This window comes from Falco punctatus, assembly GCF_963210335.1.
Source record: "Falco punctatus genome assembly, chromosome: 3".
Taxonomy (NCBI): Eukaryota; Metazoa; Chordata; class Aves; order Falconiformes; family Falconidae; genus Falco; species Falco punctatus.
This window is the reverse complement of record NC_137582.1, coordinates 43527934-43546233: the sequence shown is the minus strand read 5'-3', so window position 1 is coordinate 43546233 and position 18300 is coordinate 43527934. Positions and strand designations below refer to the sequence as shown.

Here is an 18300-nt window from a genome sequence, read left to right as displayed (position 1 = left end):
AAGGTACCACTGAAGCAGGATGTAACACAAAGGTATTTTAAAGAAAATAAGCAAGTGGTATTTCACATTTGATGATAGAAGCCTGAAAGAGTCATCACACCATCTATGCATGACAGTGAGATACACCCATACAGGCTGTATTTCTTACCTACACAAAATACGCATGTTCCACACACACTCAGCTAATGCGATAGTTATAATCCAGGAAGTCTCGCACAAGTGTGGTGAACTGGTCCTTTAACAGCTAAAAACTGGAGGAATGTTGTCAGTCACAACGCTGGCATCACAGAGTCTTAAAAGCTTGGCACAACCTAGCACCCAGCCCCATGCCTTGCCTTTACTGTACTTTCAACATCTGCCACTTCCTAGGGCCTTCACCAATGCTATTTTTTAACCCTAGGATCAGAGAATCACCCTCACAATCAGACTTCAACTTGACAGTTCACAACACTTGTTTTTTTAAAGAAACAAGATTTCTTGTGTGCATTAAAAACTCCAAAGACCTTTCCTTATCCACCACACTTATTTACGATGAGGACAGTGAAGTCCTCAGTGTCACAAAGGGTTATCACATCCCTTTGAGAGCTTCAGATAAAAGCCAACCTGAAGGTGAACATAGTCACCCATTTTTTACCCTCTGTGTAGCAGGAGCAACGCTACACCAGGGACACACAACAAAAATGTGCAAGTTCAAAAGATGGGAAACCAAACCATGTTAGGAAATGGGACATAAACACAGATGTTGGCTATTGAAAAGAAGGAATTCTAGAAGAAAAGAGATAAATTACTTGGAAGGGTAAAAAAGTAAAATTGCTTCTACACATCTATCTACACAACAAATTGAATGTATGCAAAAAGACTAAAGATCATTGACCTCCATCAGCATGATTTGTACAACTGATGTGCGAAGACTCCAAAACTAGAAGTTACACTGAATTGTTTTAATATTTTTCATGTTAAAACAAAAAAGAAAACCTTACACTTGAAGTCTGAGAAGTTTTTCTGAAGGCAAGCTTAACATTTAACTACAGAAATTACCAAAGACCTAGCTTCAAATGGGGTCCGATTACAGTAGCTGTTGTAAAGACTACAAGTTCCGAGCTCCCTGTACAGCACTTCTATGTTATCTTGGCTTTTGTTCTGTATTTCCTTGGAAGATCATAAACCATGTAAATAAACCTTTCCTCAAAATATGTTCGTACAGTATTTCTCTCAGCAATACGCCTGTCCTGATGGGAAAGGCAGCAATACCACTCATCAGCCAGAAAGCGATGTTGATTTCCCAGTAATATTTTCAAATTTCTTCATATAACCTACCTTTGAATTTCAGCAAATCTCAGCTGAATGTATTTTCAGTAGCTTGGAACATTTCATATCACTGGCTAGGCAAAATCAGTGATGTAATTTAGTGCTAACTTGCAATTTGCACCTGTCTATCACAGATTTCTGGACATGTCCAGTACAGTTCTGTAACCTAATACAGGAGAAAGCCAAGCACACATGCAGCTAGAAGAACCATGCCCAACTGGAGCATTAGTCTCCGAGAAGGAAAACAATATGTAAAAATTTACTGAAAAATAAATCCTTTTGATATGTTGATTCTAAAATAGTACTTGGGTCTCTAAAATCTAAAATATTCTTTACTAGATAAAGCAGTACATCCATGTACGATATGAAACAGAAAGCACATTTTTAAAAACATAAACTGGTTGCTTATACAAGTAAGTGATTTCGTTCTGCAAGGACTCTGGAAGATCTCACAGGTATCTCTGAACAAGTAAATCTTTTAAAACTGCCATTCAAAATTTGGTTTCCTAAAGAAAGAGACAATTTGTTGTGTAAACCTTACTAATACTTCACTAGGAGGAAGACAGTTTCAGCTAATTTTGCTAAAAGGGTAGAGGTCTTAAAGATACTTCATTCCTTGAAATTTGTTAAATAAAACAGGTAAGAGGAAGACACTTCTTTGCAAGTTCCACCAAGGGACAGATACAGGCTAGGTGATGAGCGGTCAGACCTCATACCTTTAGACCAGGCAAATAAGTGAGATATAGATAGTTAGGCGCCCTGTAGTGGACAGAGGCAGGAGGGAGCTAATGGTACAGAGGTTTTTAGCAACATGTGATAGGTAGGTAAATTAAATGATAATAATATGCTCATCCAGCCACAGATTGCTTTGTGTCAGCTTATGTTGCAAATGGGTAACAGACTGTGTACCACAGGTTGAGGTATATCACCTGTTTTTCCACTCCAAATAATACTGTCAAGAGTACTTGTTATACAACCCCCTACACTATTCCAGAAAAATGCAAGGAAAAAAGCAACAACAACAACAAAAAAAGAAGTAATCTAATCTACCCTGCATGTAGCTCTTTAAGATACTCTGCCCAGGTTCCACTTTTTAAATACAGCAAACAAAGACCAGATCTAATGCATGGGCTTCTACTGAAATGTGAACTGTCACGTGCAGCAAATTTGCAAGTAGAAAGGCAAATGGGTCTTGAACTAAAGTTTCTGTAAAGCACTCAACAGCTCAATTTAATCACCAGGATTCTACCCTTGTTGACCACCAAGAACACCTCCTCCCTCATTGCTAATCGAAGGCCCACTCTCTTTAGCCTATGCTAAGACATCAAGACTATACACACACTAAAAATTTACCTTAATTACACAGTTCAGATGACTGTAGCATACACTGTATCAGCCTACAGAAACATTGGCTAAAAACTTCACGGACAGAGCCTGACTTCCAGCACTTCAAAATATCATGTTATTGTTAATATTTTTAACTCATTTAGCATAAAATTTTCTTTCTAGATCTCTGCCACCTCTTTGGTTCACCTGAAGCTTTGTATCTGTTAATAACCACGAAGCACTGAACAGATAAAATAGAGCATTTAATAACCAGAAGCCAAAGAACTCCTTGACCCTCTGTACAAGTCTCAAACAAACAAGCACCGTTCCAACAGAACTACTAGTGCTCAAACTGAAGACAATCCTGATGTCTTTAGGCAGGTTACCTTTTCAAGTACAAGGACAGCTTGGTCCAGTGGGAATGTCTGCTGGACTCCAAGTAATTCAACAAATTCCACAAATTATCAAGTGATGTTCTCAACTACTCCACTCCTTTACAGACATGATCACAGCCATTTGAACTGGGTGGGCTGTTTTGCTTCAGCAGTGAAGACAGATGTTAAAAAGGTAACTGAGAAGGATTCTGCCCTGCCCCCCCCCACACTGGATTTCAACTTTGAAAACCTCACCTTAAATTTCAGTTTCATATTAGTATCATTTACTCTTCCAATGGGCAATAAAGAAAAGCTTCCACTTCTCCTCTCGTCACATCTTTGTAGAGTTAATGGAAGAAGTTCAAAGTAAAGTGAAAGATCCATTAATCCTTCAAGAACACCACCACCACAAGAACTCCCTAAAATCAGGTGAAGAGAGTATCTACCAGAAAATAGATTTAAATCAGATCTTTCTGAAAATCTTTTCACAAGAGTACAGGAAGTTAAAAGCCATGCAATGAGAATGACATGCCAAAAGAGCACAGACACATCTTCAAAGGGAAACTGCTTCAGTGATGCTGGAGAGTACAGCATACACATGTACACTTGGAAACACAGCACCTGCTGCTGTTTGTGCCAAACAAATGTTTCCATTGATGTATCAGTTTTATCACAAGGACTTCCCAATCCTATTCAGAGCAGAGCACCAGCATTAGCGTTGGGCACTTCATTGTGGGGAGCGCCAGTTAGCCAGCTTTCTGACTGTCAAGAGAAACAACTGCTGGTCTCATTCTGTAACAACAGAAAGAAACCGGTAGAACTGTTGGCCTTCCAAATTCGGTACCTCCCATGAGAAATAACTATCTATGCTTTCTGATGGAGTACACAGCCTTCATTTTGCAAATCAGCTGTTTATTTAAGCAGCTGGGAAATAAAAGCCAGAGGACAGCAACACAGATAGATGGCCAGGTATTTTTACCTACTTGGTTCCTGCCCAAGTTACTTGCCCAACAATCAGAGGACTATTTTCAGAAAGAGAAATTGAGAACTAGTTTGGAGAAGTTGTTATATGATGGCAAGTGCAATTTACTGGTTATGCTTGCCTCAAATACACACACTTGGAAACTAAGATTCTAAGACAGTTTATCAACTAGAACGACAAACTAATTAGACTGGATTATTGATTTCAAAAGAGAGACTATCACGTATCATAATTCTTAAGAATTATTTCAAGTAATTAAATAAAAATCCATGCTAATATAAGATTTTCAGTTTTCCACAAGGCATCACTAAGTTTTTAACTACTAAAGCACTGGAAAATGTTCTTTTGAAGCACTTAAAACTGTCATTGAACTCTGGCAAGCCACTGCAAAATGGTCCTACTACTATTTTCTAAACATTTCACTGGACTTCAAAGTAGTATTTTGAAAGTTTATCAAACCATTGATAAGAAAATGTAATTTCAGGAAGGCAATACTAATTAGCAATAACACACACACCCCCTTCAAATACCCGCACTTAGTATTTTCTTCCATATAAGCTGTTTCACATGATCATCTCCCAAGACAGCAATCATTTATAAACTTGGACACTGTTTGAATGACAGTTATCGATGTTAGCAATACATACATCTAACAAGCATCTGTAAGGTATTTTCTCTTATACATCTCAGATGTATATCAAGTGGCAACATAAGATTTACTTAAAAACTTCAAGATTTAACAAAAATATACAAAAGCTTGAAAATTGATCAGAAAAGAAAGTATAGTAAAAAAACCATAAATGATCAACTTCAGCAAAGAGAAATACACAGGGGTATTGCCTTTAGAAACTAAATCAGATGGCAGAGGACACAAAACCAATAGAAAAATAGGATAATTGGATGTACACACAAAAAGTAATTCTTCAAAAGTAATAACCATTACCACATTTAAAAAGACAACCATAAATAGCAAGAGGTTTTTATGCTTAACCATATTCCAGCTACCTGGAATTCCTATTTCTCCCACCTTAACAGAATCTTTGACCAAGCTGAATCACAGACTTAAGCAGGCTTTTCATGTCAAATTTCAGAAAATCAGCAATTCAACAGTTATCTGTAAAATGTGGATGATGTACTAAGCTGGCACACTGGCCATACAACTTTGGTATTTAGGATCTCCCTTGAATCACAAACAAACATCCATTCCAGGGTATCCTGGTCTTTTTCTTGATGTGACAAAAGTTATCACAAGTGCTAGCAACTACAGCTGACCATTTTTGTTTTTATTAATTTAGAACTGTGTTACTGACAATAACCAAAGAGTACAGGCATGAATACCTGATGAAGCTTGTTTTCACAAGTTCAAATTCATATGTGTTAATACGTAAATTAATAAGTAATTAATAACATACAAAAATGTTAAAACTGTTTATTAATAAGAAATATCTATCTATACATAAAGGCATGAACTCTGATTTCCCCCTCTCCCCCAGTTCCCCCTCGTTCTCTCCAATGATTCTGGCCCTCCTTTACAATCCTAAACTTATTTATTCCTCCTTTTGATATTAATTCCAGGTTAGGCAGCGAGCCATAGTGAGAAGAGCCTGGTCTCATCTCCAGCCACCAATCCCACCCATATTTACTAATACAATAAACATTACGGGGATATTACATTCTTTAGAATGAGAGCACAGGAACTCCTAATTTTGTCTAACATTAGCATACATTTCCAAAACACAGGCATCTATAATGGAAAGGTTACACAGCAAGTGAAGTAGCCAGTATTTCACCTAAGCAAACAAAACTGGTATTTCCACTCCCTTAACCCTGAAATCAACAATACAAAAAGGATATACTGTCCAGGAAGCAAAATACGCTAATTTGTATTATTTTCACTATGTTTAAAATTGGTTTTCCTTATTTTCACAAAGCCTTTAAAGCACTATAAAATTGAAGATCTGTTAGTAAAGGAGCCAAGTAAGCCCCTGCCATTCAGAAGCCATTTCAGATTACTTTTCCCGTCTCCTAACTGGCACTGCTACAAACACAGTCTTCCCACTTCAAGGCAGACAAAAGTCAAAAGTTATGAAATCATGTATGAACACTTAACAAACACAATCTTAAACGATGAATGATGTGTTTCCAAAACAGATTAGATTTTAAAAAGAAAAATAAGTACTCATGAAGTTCTTAATAACTTGTTTTCTCCCAGGCTACTTATAAACCCAGTTAGTCAAAACAGAATAAGATGGCCTACCTTAGCAGTAATCCATTTGATAAGGATCAGAGCTAAACACCAGATCAATGCAATTCCCATTGGATCACCCCGAAGACCTGAAGCATAATCTCCTCCCCGATCCCTGCCAGTGCTGAAAGCTGTGTGAGGAGGGTTTAACAGCCTGAGAAGTAGCGCGCAGTGGTAAGGCACAAGGCAGGCAGGCAGGGGCTGCCCGCACTGCCAACAGCTGCGCCAAGGCTGCAGTCACCTGACAGCCCCAGCAATTTGCTCCGCGTGAGCAACGCTGCCCTGTACGCCTTGCTGCCAACTACATACTCAACGAGAAAGTTTTACAACTAGAGGACACAGCAAGCAGTAAAATCTTACCAAACCCTACAGACACACTAAAGAAAATGAAAAACCACGATTATGTGCTTTTATAACACATACTGTAATACAGCAAAGCATGCCGCTCTACAGGATCAAACTCCAGCACCCAAACCACCTGAGCTAATTCAAGATACTGCCTTGCCTTTAAATGCTATGAAGAGGTGGTTTCCAGCAGATTTCACCACAGCTGATATTCACAAATTCCTTTTATCTCTGCCACCTGGAGAACTGCTATGAACTAACTTCAAAATCGTGTATCAAGGTTGCTTTTATAGCAACATACTATAAATAATGCTAATGTAAGAATAACAACACACTGAATACATGCAATCACTGAAATCAATCATGGCTCTCTGATCTCTTCTTTTGTCCAGTAAATACTAAGCCATCCTTCATGCTACCTTTCTAGCCACACACACTCATGCCTGAACTGGCATGTTGCTTCGGTTTATTGCTCCAAGGGTTGAACTTGCCTACAATCCCCCTCGAACCGCCTCCAGCACTTTTCAGAGTTGGAAAGCAGACTAACTTCCTCTAAGAGTACTGATTATGCAGCCAATCTTATATACTTGGTGCAGCTTTGAGATTCATTTTAATTTTTGTCATTTTAAGCTGACAAAGATGTTTCATTTCAGAAATACAAAGGAATCTCAAATAGTTTGTAAAGCAAGTAGCTACAGAGGGGGGGAAAGGAACAGAGTGTGGGATATGGATGAGTTTTCAAAGCATGAAATTTAATAATTGAAAACTATATGAAGATTCTGCTCTTCCTGTAATTATTATAAGATCATATTGCAAATACCAGTATGTGCTCAAAATACAAAAGTTCACACAGATTACCGAAGGAGTAACTTTAGCACTGAGAAATTAATTTCCTCCTATCTACAACAAAAGGGGACGCATACCACAGTGGATGTTTACTGAATAAAGAAGACTAACTGGGACAGGGCTTTTTTTATAATAGGGCCCTTTTTATATTGATTCCCAATATCTGTGTTGGCTTTTAAGCTATAATCATGGTCTCTGCACCAGCTGCAGGTTGCTACATCACCATTCCATTCCAAACACTTACCTCCTGCTCTCTCCCCTCCCCAGGCCCCTGAAAACCAATCAGATCAAAAACACAGGCAGGAACATTCAGAATAGACCTTTTGGTACCTCACTTAATGAATACAGCACTTATCTAAAGGTCTGTCAAGTTCCACCCGAAATACAAACTGTCACACAGTCAGACCTAAAAACATTACCGTCTCCAAACACTTGACAAGGTTAAGACATCCTGACAATTAGTCATCACCAGTCTGATACTACTTTAAAAACAAACCAACCCACAATAAATGGCATTAGGCTATATGTACATTAACAGTTTGGCACAACTGGAGCAGATGAACACACAGCTGCTGCTGCTAAGGTCTTTACACCTATACTCTATAAAGCCCAGGAGGGGGTTTTTTGGAGGCTGTACTTACTCAAACTTCCTGAAACAGACCCTACCACAGGAGGTTCAAAGTTGCCAAAAATGACTGATAACTAGTCAAACCTCTACAACCCTATCAAGGATTAGAGTACATTTGGTGAGTGCAAGGGGTAGAGTCGCTTAGTTTCTTTTGAAAGGAGTCTAGTTAGCACATACCGAAACCACTCTGGAAAACAAACAAATGGGCATGATAAACTGGGACAATGAGGTGATTTGCTTCAAGACTGAAGTCTCCTCCACATAAAACTAACACAAATAGCCTTATGCTCTTTGAAAGGTCAAGCTTTTCTCTGTCACCATTATTTTCAATCCTTGATCAGTCTTCTCTGTTTTCCTGTCTCAAAACACATAAAGTGTGCAGATGGTCTTAGCTCAAGTGCATAGAGCAAGTCTTTCTTCCACCCACTGATACCAGAAACACATTATCTTAGAAAACACAGGAATACAAAGTAATCACCCTTTCCTCTTTTGTCTTCCAATACTAAGTGGTTTCATTAATTAGCCACCCCTCTTCCTCAAAGTTTTCCTTAAAACTATTGTCTCAAACATAATTTAATACCAGAACACAGGAATAAAAATATTTGCCCATCTGTTAAGCATTATTTGTTTTAACTATGGCTTGGAAATGGAAGGACTGTTTCAGATACAGGATTCTGAATTTGGAGACAGAGGAAGACCAAAAAGCACACTAGTTTGTATGATAGTGTAAGAAATCAACAAAGAAACTAAGCTGCTTCTTTTGCAGAAAGTACTGCTTTGAATAACCCCATTAACAATTTTAAGGTAAAGGTGAAGTGTTGTTTTATAAGCATATGAAAGAAATCATTCAAGGTCATAAACCCTCCAATACAAGACTCCATAAAAATGAGCAGTACTAAATTTGCTGTGTGATAACATACCACCTATTATACTACCTAAGTTCTGGAAGTGCAGTCAGTGGGCCTTGGGCTGTGGTCATTACCACCCATTTCAGCTTCATCTTAACGTGAAGGAACACAGCAAAAAGAACAGCTATCATACACTGCATTTTTTGTCTTTAGAAATTATGGAAGTTCCTCAGGTTGTTTTTCTTCCCTGGTTTTTAGCAGAATCTTTTTCAGTTTTTCTCAAATTCATTTTCTCAATGCTGCAGAGATATTATGTTTGATAAGGCAAGATTTCCAGTATTTAATACTCATACACGCAAGTCATAGCGTACAAGTCATCATCTTAGTTCCTCTGTCCTTACCATCAGCTCAAGTGTACAAGTGCAATTGCTGTCTCTATTTCCAAAGAAACAAATATCCCAATGACTTCAACGTAAACTTAGTGATATGCAGCATTGTAGATGCATCTAAGCAGTCAAAGGCGTGTACTGCTACAATTTTTGTATTTGCTGAGTCAACCTTTCTGTGTAGCTCCTAATAAGACAAGAACTCATTATCAATACAGCAGAAAGTACCTGGGGTCTTGCAAGTTATTACAAAGATTCCACTATGGAATTTGCTAATGATACCAGTTTGCTTTCATTGTGAAACTGGCATCACATGGGACCAGCTCCTACTGATTCAAAGTAGCTCTCCATTAATATGCCATGACGATTTGCAAGGATTCAATTACTTCCATATACACTCCTAGAGATCTGCAAGGCTCCACACGGAAACCCATTATTTCCTGTTAGCATATACTCTGTTATTTGCAGTACCAACTACAGGATTCTAGTTCTACTTGTGTATTTCTCAATACCCATCTGTTCCAATCCTCCTCTTTTTTTTTTTTTTTAAATAAATTTCAGCAGCCCTGAATAATGACTCAGTGTTGCTTACAGACCTCAGTAACTACTACATGTACAGAAGTGTCTTAAAAAGCTCCACCCACCCCCCAACAAGAATTTAAACACCACCTACAGGAAATCCAAAGCTGAAGCAACAGCACCATATTTCACAGACATTATGATGCTCCTGTTCAAATGCAGCCAGACTTCACAAATCTCCATCACCACATGAGTTTTTATACAGATGTTTGAGGCCTGTTGCTAATCACTCCTACTTGCCAGAATGACCTGATTTCACATGCATGCACTTGCACACCTGGCCCAGAAATGAGATATCCATGGAGTCTTCTTTGCCCCTTCAAACAACCCCCTTCCAGAACAGGCACAGAACAGTGGCTTGTGGCACGCTGGTTTCTAGGATATACTCCTGACTGACATATTACTTGTTATGGACCATTCAGGAACTTAACCATATTTATATTAACTACATATAAAGACGGCAGAGGAATAAGCATATCATTTACCAATTTGTCAGCACATAGTAAAGCAAAAAAAGCCCAAAAAATAAACACCAAAAAAAAGCAAACATGAAAAGTTAGACAGCAAAATTCACCTTCCTTAGCACACAAATAAACATTACTACCTAACTCATTGCAACTAAACTCAAAAGGCTGGCTGATCTAAAACTAAGGGCTCAGAACTCCAGAACATGAACTTCCAAAGCCAAGGACTGCTATAAATCCAGAAGGCAGAATTTAACAATTTCCTGATAAGACCACTTTTAATTATTAGAAATCTTCCATTTCAGTCTTCAATAAGACAGAAAAAGAACAAACCTTGCTTAGAAAAGAAAAGGATCCAATCTCAATGAATGAAAGGAAGCCAATAGTCTATATTTCCATACCACCACTCATTCACCAGCTACACTAATGCAGCAATAGAAAACTATCAAGATCATCCTATATGCACTGCATTTCCAAAAGGGGTAAGAGGCATTCTATATTTTATAAACAAATCACATAAATCTTTGCCAAAGCAAGCACATTACTAAATGTAGCATTTTCCCGATGACTGTTTTTAACCTTTCATCTCATTTGCTCAACATCATGTTTATGCAGGTTAATAGAAACGGCCATGTAACACCGAAAAAGTGATTTGGCAAAAAAGCATTTATCTTAGTTGGGGAGGTGGATAAGAAGGCATTTTTAATTTCCTTGTACAAATTAAGCATCTAGAAATAGATTACTGCTTTCTAAAATGCTTCTTTTGCAATACAAATTAAAATACTCTCAGTGCCTCTGTCATATCCTGAGCTTTAGTTAATCTGGTGATTTGTTTTACCTAACATAGTAAATTTCAGAGTTTCTACAAAGAACATGCCATTATACACTTAAAGGATCTATACTGGATCATTTGTCAGTGTGCCAGTTTGCACCAGATAAAGCTTGTTCTTATGAAAATGTATCTAGCCAAAGAAGAAGTTCTACAACGCAGTATTTTGTCTCAGTTTTTTCCAGACACCCATTTTCTGAGACTGCTTACTTACTATTGCATTTTAGAGCTTTGTTTAAATCCACAGAACAGATTTCTGCTTCTCTCCAGAGAAAAGATGTTGGCAAGAAGCTATACTCCACTTCTACCAAATCCTCTTTAAAGAAAGAAAAAAAATATTAAAAAGCGAGGATGGCAGTCTACAAACACATATTTGTCATTTGTTATTTAGGAAATACTTATTTTTCAACTTTCAGTCATAGTGAAGCTTGTTACCTTTGACAGAGAACCATTTTAACATAGTTGTACATGTTTCAACCAGGGCTGGTCTACATCAGCCTCTGTCTGTCCACACCTATTTGCAGATACTGCCATCTGCTCATTCACAATAGGTCTGTAGCACAACAAGAAAGTGGACCAGTTTTAGAGTTCATCATGAATGCCTTCATCCATGATTTTGAAGAGTTAAAAAGTGGTACCATTGTTGTAAGACAGAGCACCATCAGGGCCTCAGACTGCAATCCATTCAGTAAAGATAAACTGTTCTGAAGGTGAGATGCAAGAAGTTGAGGTTTACAAGTTACTGTATTTCACTTATTAAACACACTTTCAACAAAGATTGAATGGTATACTAGAAGCAAATAAAGAGTAATTTCAATTCCCACACACTTCACATGTTGCAAGTAACCTGGCTATGTAAGTAAGAACAGATGAACAGTAATGTATGACAAGAAAAGCTACCAATGTTTTAGACTTCGTAATAAAACATTGATGTTCTATTTCTAAAGTATACCCTTTGAACAGTAAACGACTGTCTTACGATTAACTGGAAACCTAAGTAAAAACCATTGAGGTTCAATCTCACAGAAAGACATGACAAAACTGTCAGCTAATCACCATATCCAGAAAAGGAAGTTACAGGAATTTGTCACAGTAGTTGCATCTTCTAATTCTCCATAAATTATCTACAGAAGATATAAAGGATGCAAGAAGTTTGTCCTCTGAATTCAAGGCTTACGCTTTTTTCCTTGGAGAGAAGCTTCTCCGGTAACTTTCATTCTTATACAAACATAATAGCTCACCTTCGCAGCTTCACAGCTCCTAGAAGCTTGTGTGGGGAAAGAGGGAGCACAGGAATCAATCGGGGCCTCCCCAGACAGCAGCTGTATATATGAATTTCCAGATGTGCCTGTCTAGCTCATGAATCCAAAGACAAGAGCAACGCAGTGCAATGAATGAAGGCTAAAAAGCATGGGGGCAGGGTACAATGTGAGCTGTTCCTTTTCACTTGCTCCCTGTCTTATCTCTATTCAGACATGAAAATGGATCAGAAATTAATAGATTGAATAAATAAATAAACAAACAAAGAGTTTCTGTTTGGCTCCTAAGTGACAGGTAATCCCCCATAACTATAATGGCTCACCTCCCTCTAAGCCTAAAACACATATGACTGCCTGGTTCCTGACTAGCAAGTCTTCCCTACTCCAGCACTGCTAAAAGATACATTTAACCCCTTCTTAAAGAGCAGTTTACACAAAATTTAAAAATTTACATCTATTGAGACTCCCCAGGCAACACAGCTTCCATTTATTATAAGCAGGTATTTATGCAAGGATTTTAGATGTAATTGTCAAATTCTATTTAAAAAAAAATAATTAAGAGTTCCCACAGAAAAAACACATTTCAGCATTTCCCTAGGCACACAGGCATATGCTGAAGCACCAAAAATATGCTCAACATTAAAAAGGCAGTAATAAAATCATCTTTGTTTCTTGCTCCTTGCTAGCCATCACATGAAAATACTATGTTGTCAAAAAAGGTTAAATTTCAAGGGAAGAGCCAGAAGTTTCACGTTAATAAATTAAGCAGAGATGGCAACAGAACATCTGAAATAAATCAAACCTAGCTTTTGTTTTCCTACTCTGTGATCACTTCCACTAAACTAACTGAAGCATCTGCTGTCAAATCCAGAAATCAATATAGCATTTTATTGATAATATATTGGCATTACAAATGTGAATAATAATTAACTTAAATAGTCATCACAGAGTTTATAATGGTTAAAGAGATTCAAACAAAGATCACATTGGCTGTGCATTTCACAGAAAAGCAAAGCACAAAACTAAGCAGCAACACAGCATCTGAAATACAAAAAAAGGTTGAGAGAAGTTACATTGGCCAACTACACTCAACTTCTTTCGCCTCAAAAATCTAATGTTTCAAGCTTCACCACCACCACCCCCTAAAAAAACAAACAAACAAAAAAAACCACCCACAAACAAACATTACCAGACCTACACTTTCTGCTACAACATTCTTTCCAGAGAAAATTCATCTGGACACTAATCTGCAGTAAAGACTTATTTCAGAACTTGCTTATGCACCATACACAAAAATGCTTGTAGTCTCCCATGCATTTTCACAAGAACTAATTAAACCTATACCCATTAAGGTTAAGCTGACCAATTTCAACTGAACTGGTTAAGCAGACCAATTTCAGCTGAACTACTTAAATTTGGAAAGGCTCTAATGAGATGGCAAACTGAAAACCCTGGCCTTCCAAATGCCACCATTCAATACGTGCCATTGCAACACCTTCCCTCACTTTCCAGGTGTATAACTATCAGCTTTCCACCTTTTATTTTATTGAGCTACCAATACAACCCTGTCTTATGCACTTTCAAATTCTCCTTCTCTGACCTGTAGCAGATGCAAATTCCTTATAGCGAATACTTTAAAAACTTACTACTGAAGTTTAACAAAATTATTTTCATGCAGAATTGGTATTTTAGACACACATTTTTAAAACATGCAGTTATTGCCTTCCATTAATATTCTCTTAGCACATGGGTGCCAGCAAACGATGCATCCAAAAACTTTTCATCAAAAACCTAATCTATTTTTTTCAGCATCTCTCTCACTATAAAGCTGACCCAGTAACAGAGAGAGCTTTTCAGCAGTGTTGTGGCTTATGCCTGCAGGTGTTAAACTGAAAAAGCGAGCTGTGTTTGACACCGAAAAGGTTCAGCCTTCTATTACAGAGATATCAGCAATGGATTTTTTTCTTGGATACAAAGAAAGACGTTGTTAGTTTTGTTTGTTGGGTTTTTTTTGAATACATCAGTACTAAGGAAGAGGTAGCTGACAAAGGAAAAGAATTACAAGCTCAAAACAAGTATAAAAAGATTCCCAGGCAAAAAATTCTATATGACTGCAATATCCTGTTAGGGGGAGTCTGGGAAGAAGGTATGGAAACAGGCATACAAAGAAAGTGTTCTATTAATGCATTAATACATTTTTTTTATACACTTCACAGCTGACACATTGACATAAAAAAAGGTGGAAAGCTAGCAGAAAAAAGTTTAGGGACTTCAACTGCAACTAATATCTTTCTACAGCCTTCTCAAGAATACAATTTCCCTGTAGAGACTTCTCATCATTCAACCTGAGTGCGCATTTTATCACATTTACAACATTCCGAGACCTCCAACAATTAAAAACCACTTTCAAGTAATTTTTCTTAGAGGGATTTCACAGCAGCATACCTCAAATTTAGTTACTTCAAAAATGGAATACAAGATGCTATTTTCATTGTCAAGCCTTAACATTAAACAGAAATTGAATTTAAGAATCTAGCATAAAGAAGTTGTATCAATAGGATTTAAAAGGTTTACATTTGTAAAATTAAGTTCTGTTTCCAGTTAACCTGCAGAGATGCTGAAAAAAGCCACACAATTATTACATTGTTTCTTAAAGAAGCAAGAATTGTAGCAGTACCAACAAGAATGTTTATCTCTGAAGCTCCTTGCCACCCACTGGACACCTGTCAGTCTTGGCACTGGCCTTTATGTGCCCATGTAAAGAAGATTTTGCATGGCATAGCCCTCTCTTGACCAAATTAGGCTAACCTCATCTGCATTGACATCAGTGCCTACAATTTTGGAATCTCATCGACAGAAATAGCTTTATCACAGGGCCCAGCATACAAATTAAGCATCTGTATAGGGCATGCTGAACTTGTAGAAGTGATGAAAAGCTGTAGTGGAAAAATCTTAGCATACACTTTGAAGCTCTATCTAATTAAGGCAACAGTTAGCTACTTCGGGTGAATTAATTATTTGAAATCTTGAGTTTAGTCCGTTTGCAGTATTCTCTACACACAAGCTAGCGTTAAAACCTTTCATTTTAACCGAGAACCCTGAACAGTAGTAGTTCAGCTTAGTACATTTGAAATAATTTAGTATTTCGGGTATCTAGAAATCATACAAATTTTTATTACCAGATCCCAGTTTTGTCTTCAAATTCAGTGTTACTAATCATCCCATTGTTCTGTGAGAAGCAATTCTGGCTTGCTACAGGATTATTTCCAGTACTAAATTTGTGCTGTCTGTGCACAGCAAACTAAGAATACCAAGAGACAATTAATTTCATTAAAGTTATATGACTGAGGCAGTAAGAGAAAAGTCTAATATATTGGATCATCATTTCCTTATGAATGTAGTGATCTAATTTTATAGAGGGACTTTTGGAAAGAAGCAGAATGACAAAACAATTAAGCTACAAAAGCAACCTCTGAAACACATTTGGAAATGAGGGAAGAGAAAGAGGAGTAACTTGCATGACTGTAGCATAATTCCAGGTTCCTCATCACTCTGTCAGAGCTGGGAGTTTACAGATCAAAAGGCATACAGCACTGCTTGCCCCATTCTCCAAGGAAAGGAGGATCTGCTGTCAGTTACTTCTCCCAATAAGATGGAAGACAGACGTGAGCCTCGATATAATTAAAGCCTTTCTCACCTTATAAAGGAATTTTAAGACTTATGAAAATATAGACTAGCACATAGAACTAAAGATCAGAACAAAAGAATAACAGAAAACACTAAAAACATTCTTTGCTTTAAAATAAGTTACTGAATATGGATGGCATTGTTCCTGAAGGGAACAGTACTGGAAGCGCTGAGCCTATGCCCAAAGACTTCGCTAGAATAAATAGAAAGAAATGCAACCCAGCCTGTAGTTCAAGATCCCTGTTTTCTGGGGGGAGTGATAGGAGAAGCCAACCTGCGACATACGCAGCACAGCCTTGCTTCTCATGCTATAAATCAGTCTACCCCCCAACACAATTACCAATTTTTTCTTTATTGTTTCCTACACAAAATTACAAATTGCCCTCGTACTTCTAACCAAAATATTCCGCATGTAACTGAACAACTCACTTTCATCATACTGTCCTCTCTTTTGTATCATAGCCCACCAAATAATAGTGTAGAACAGGAAAAGAAAGGTAGCACATACTGTGGCTGACCCATCAGCCTGGTCAAGGTCTTCTTGCATGCCATGCCAGAGGACTTCTGGACATCACTGGTGAAAAGCTTAACTCTTGGTCTTTCATTTACTTTCCAAGTTGTGAAGAGCAAAAACTTCTCAAATCCTGAACACAGACTGGTTTTCAACACTGAACTTTCATTCTGCTTTGAGAGGTATGAGTATTTCTATCGAGTAATTTCTATTTCTTTCAAGAAAGTTTCAGACATGTCCTTCTAGACAAGTGATAAGAGACATTTTGGAAAATATCCTGCACTGAAAGATATTCATAGTAATAAATCGTTAGCCAACAGTAAGCTGTTTATAGCCCATACTTATGATGTCCTTAATTTTAATCTCACCACAAAAAATTACAAAAAAAAAAAAAAAAAAAAAAAAAAGAGTGAATGGGATGCATCTTAACTGAACTCTCTTACAGCATGTACTTTTTGGTTTTTTAATAGACCAGGAGTAAGATTCCATGCTGGTTTTTCACAAAGCTCCCAAGTCAATTTATGCACACAGGTTGTTGCTCCCATAATTAAGCCATAATTCTTTATGTGCAAAGAAAAGGGAAAGGTCTGAAATGGCAATAGGCTTCATGTATTGTCAAGTACTCAAACTCCAAAGGCAGAATTAATTTTCTCAGCGGCTTCTCTAAAGCACTCATCAAAAATACCAGGGCACTTCACAAGTACCCATCTTCAAAACCTCAGCCCAGCACAAAGAGATCAGAGCCCAAACACCAGTTTTTCTGGGCACCCAATGTAACGCTGCTAGAATTGTATTATTCTGGAGTTTTTTAACCACATACAGACCTCATGTAAGCATAGCTCCCTGGCCTGAGCTTTTTCCTATGTTGGGAGTGGGTGGAGGAGAGGAAGAGGTCAGGAAAGACAAATCAGGCTGCAAGATCTCACATCAAGCACTTAAGTGAGAAGCATACAGTCATGATCTAGGAAAAGCTTGATTTACGTGTCTGCACTAATAAGCAATTACAAGATGGAAGCATGAGAAAAGTCTTTTTCTCCAGAATGGCATTTAACTGCCTTATATAAGTACACACAATCCTCCATTTTTCTTAGACAAAAAAACACAAGGAATGGTTATAACACTTCTCATAACACAAGCAAGTACATTTTGTGCAATAGAGGAGGCAGAGATTTCCTGGAAAATATTAACAAAATTAAAACCTCACAATGGATCAATGTAAGGATGTTAACATGGAATGCACAGGCAATCCAAATGTGTATTTTCTAAATGCTGTGCTTGTCTATAGAATTACATCCATAAGGGAAGAACATTGTTGTGTCACAGTTTTTTTGTCTTCTTTAAAAAACAAACAAACAAACAAAAAAAAAAAACCCACACAAATAAAAACACAACAAACCAAAAAAAAAAAGAAAGCAAACCAACCAAACTATGAAATTCTAGCAGGTCAGAACATACTTTACCCACATAACTTCCTAAAGAAGTTAAAACCTTTAGATTCAACTCAGAGGCCCCTTCTGCTATGTTAAGAAATAAATTACTTGCATAGCTCATCACTTTTAACAGTACGAAACAAATTACAAATCTACTTTAAAAATTAAAAAATTGAAAGTGTATCCCAAGCAACGGAGCATTAAATCTTTAGAGATATACAAATACACTCAGCATAAAAGCTGTATTTGGAAA

At 37.4% G+C, this 18300-nt stretch overlaps 1 protein-coding gene across 4 annotated transcripts in view; it reads right to left on the bottom strand.

Moving 5' to 3' along the window:
* PDE7A (phosphodiesterase 7A) overlaps positions 1-18300 on the bottom strand; it is a 77951-nt gene that overhangs the window by 38122 nt on the left and 21529 nt on the right. Inside the window, exon 1 of one of the 4 annotated variants that reach the window (XM_080380451.1) lies at positions 6248-6418. The exons of the other annotated variants lie outside the window; for them this stretch is intronic. Coding sequence (XP_080236577.1) covers positions 6248-6307 — 60 coding nt within the window. The 5' untranslated portion in view covers positions 6308-6418. Of the gene's footprint in view, positions 1-6247; positions 6419-18300 lie in introns of those variants that run through there. 4 annotated transcript variants of the gene reach the window in all.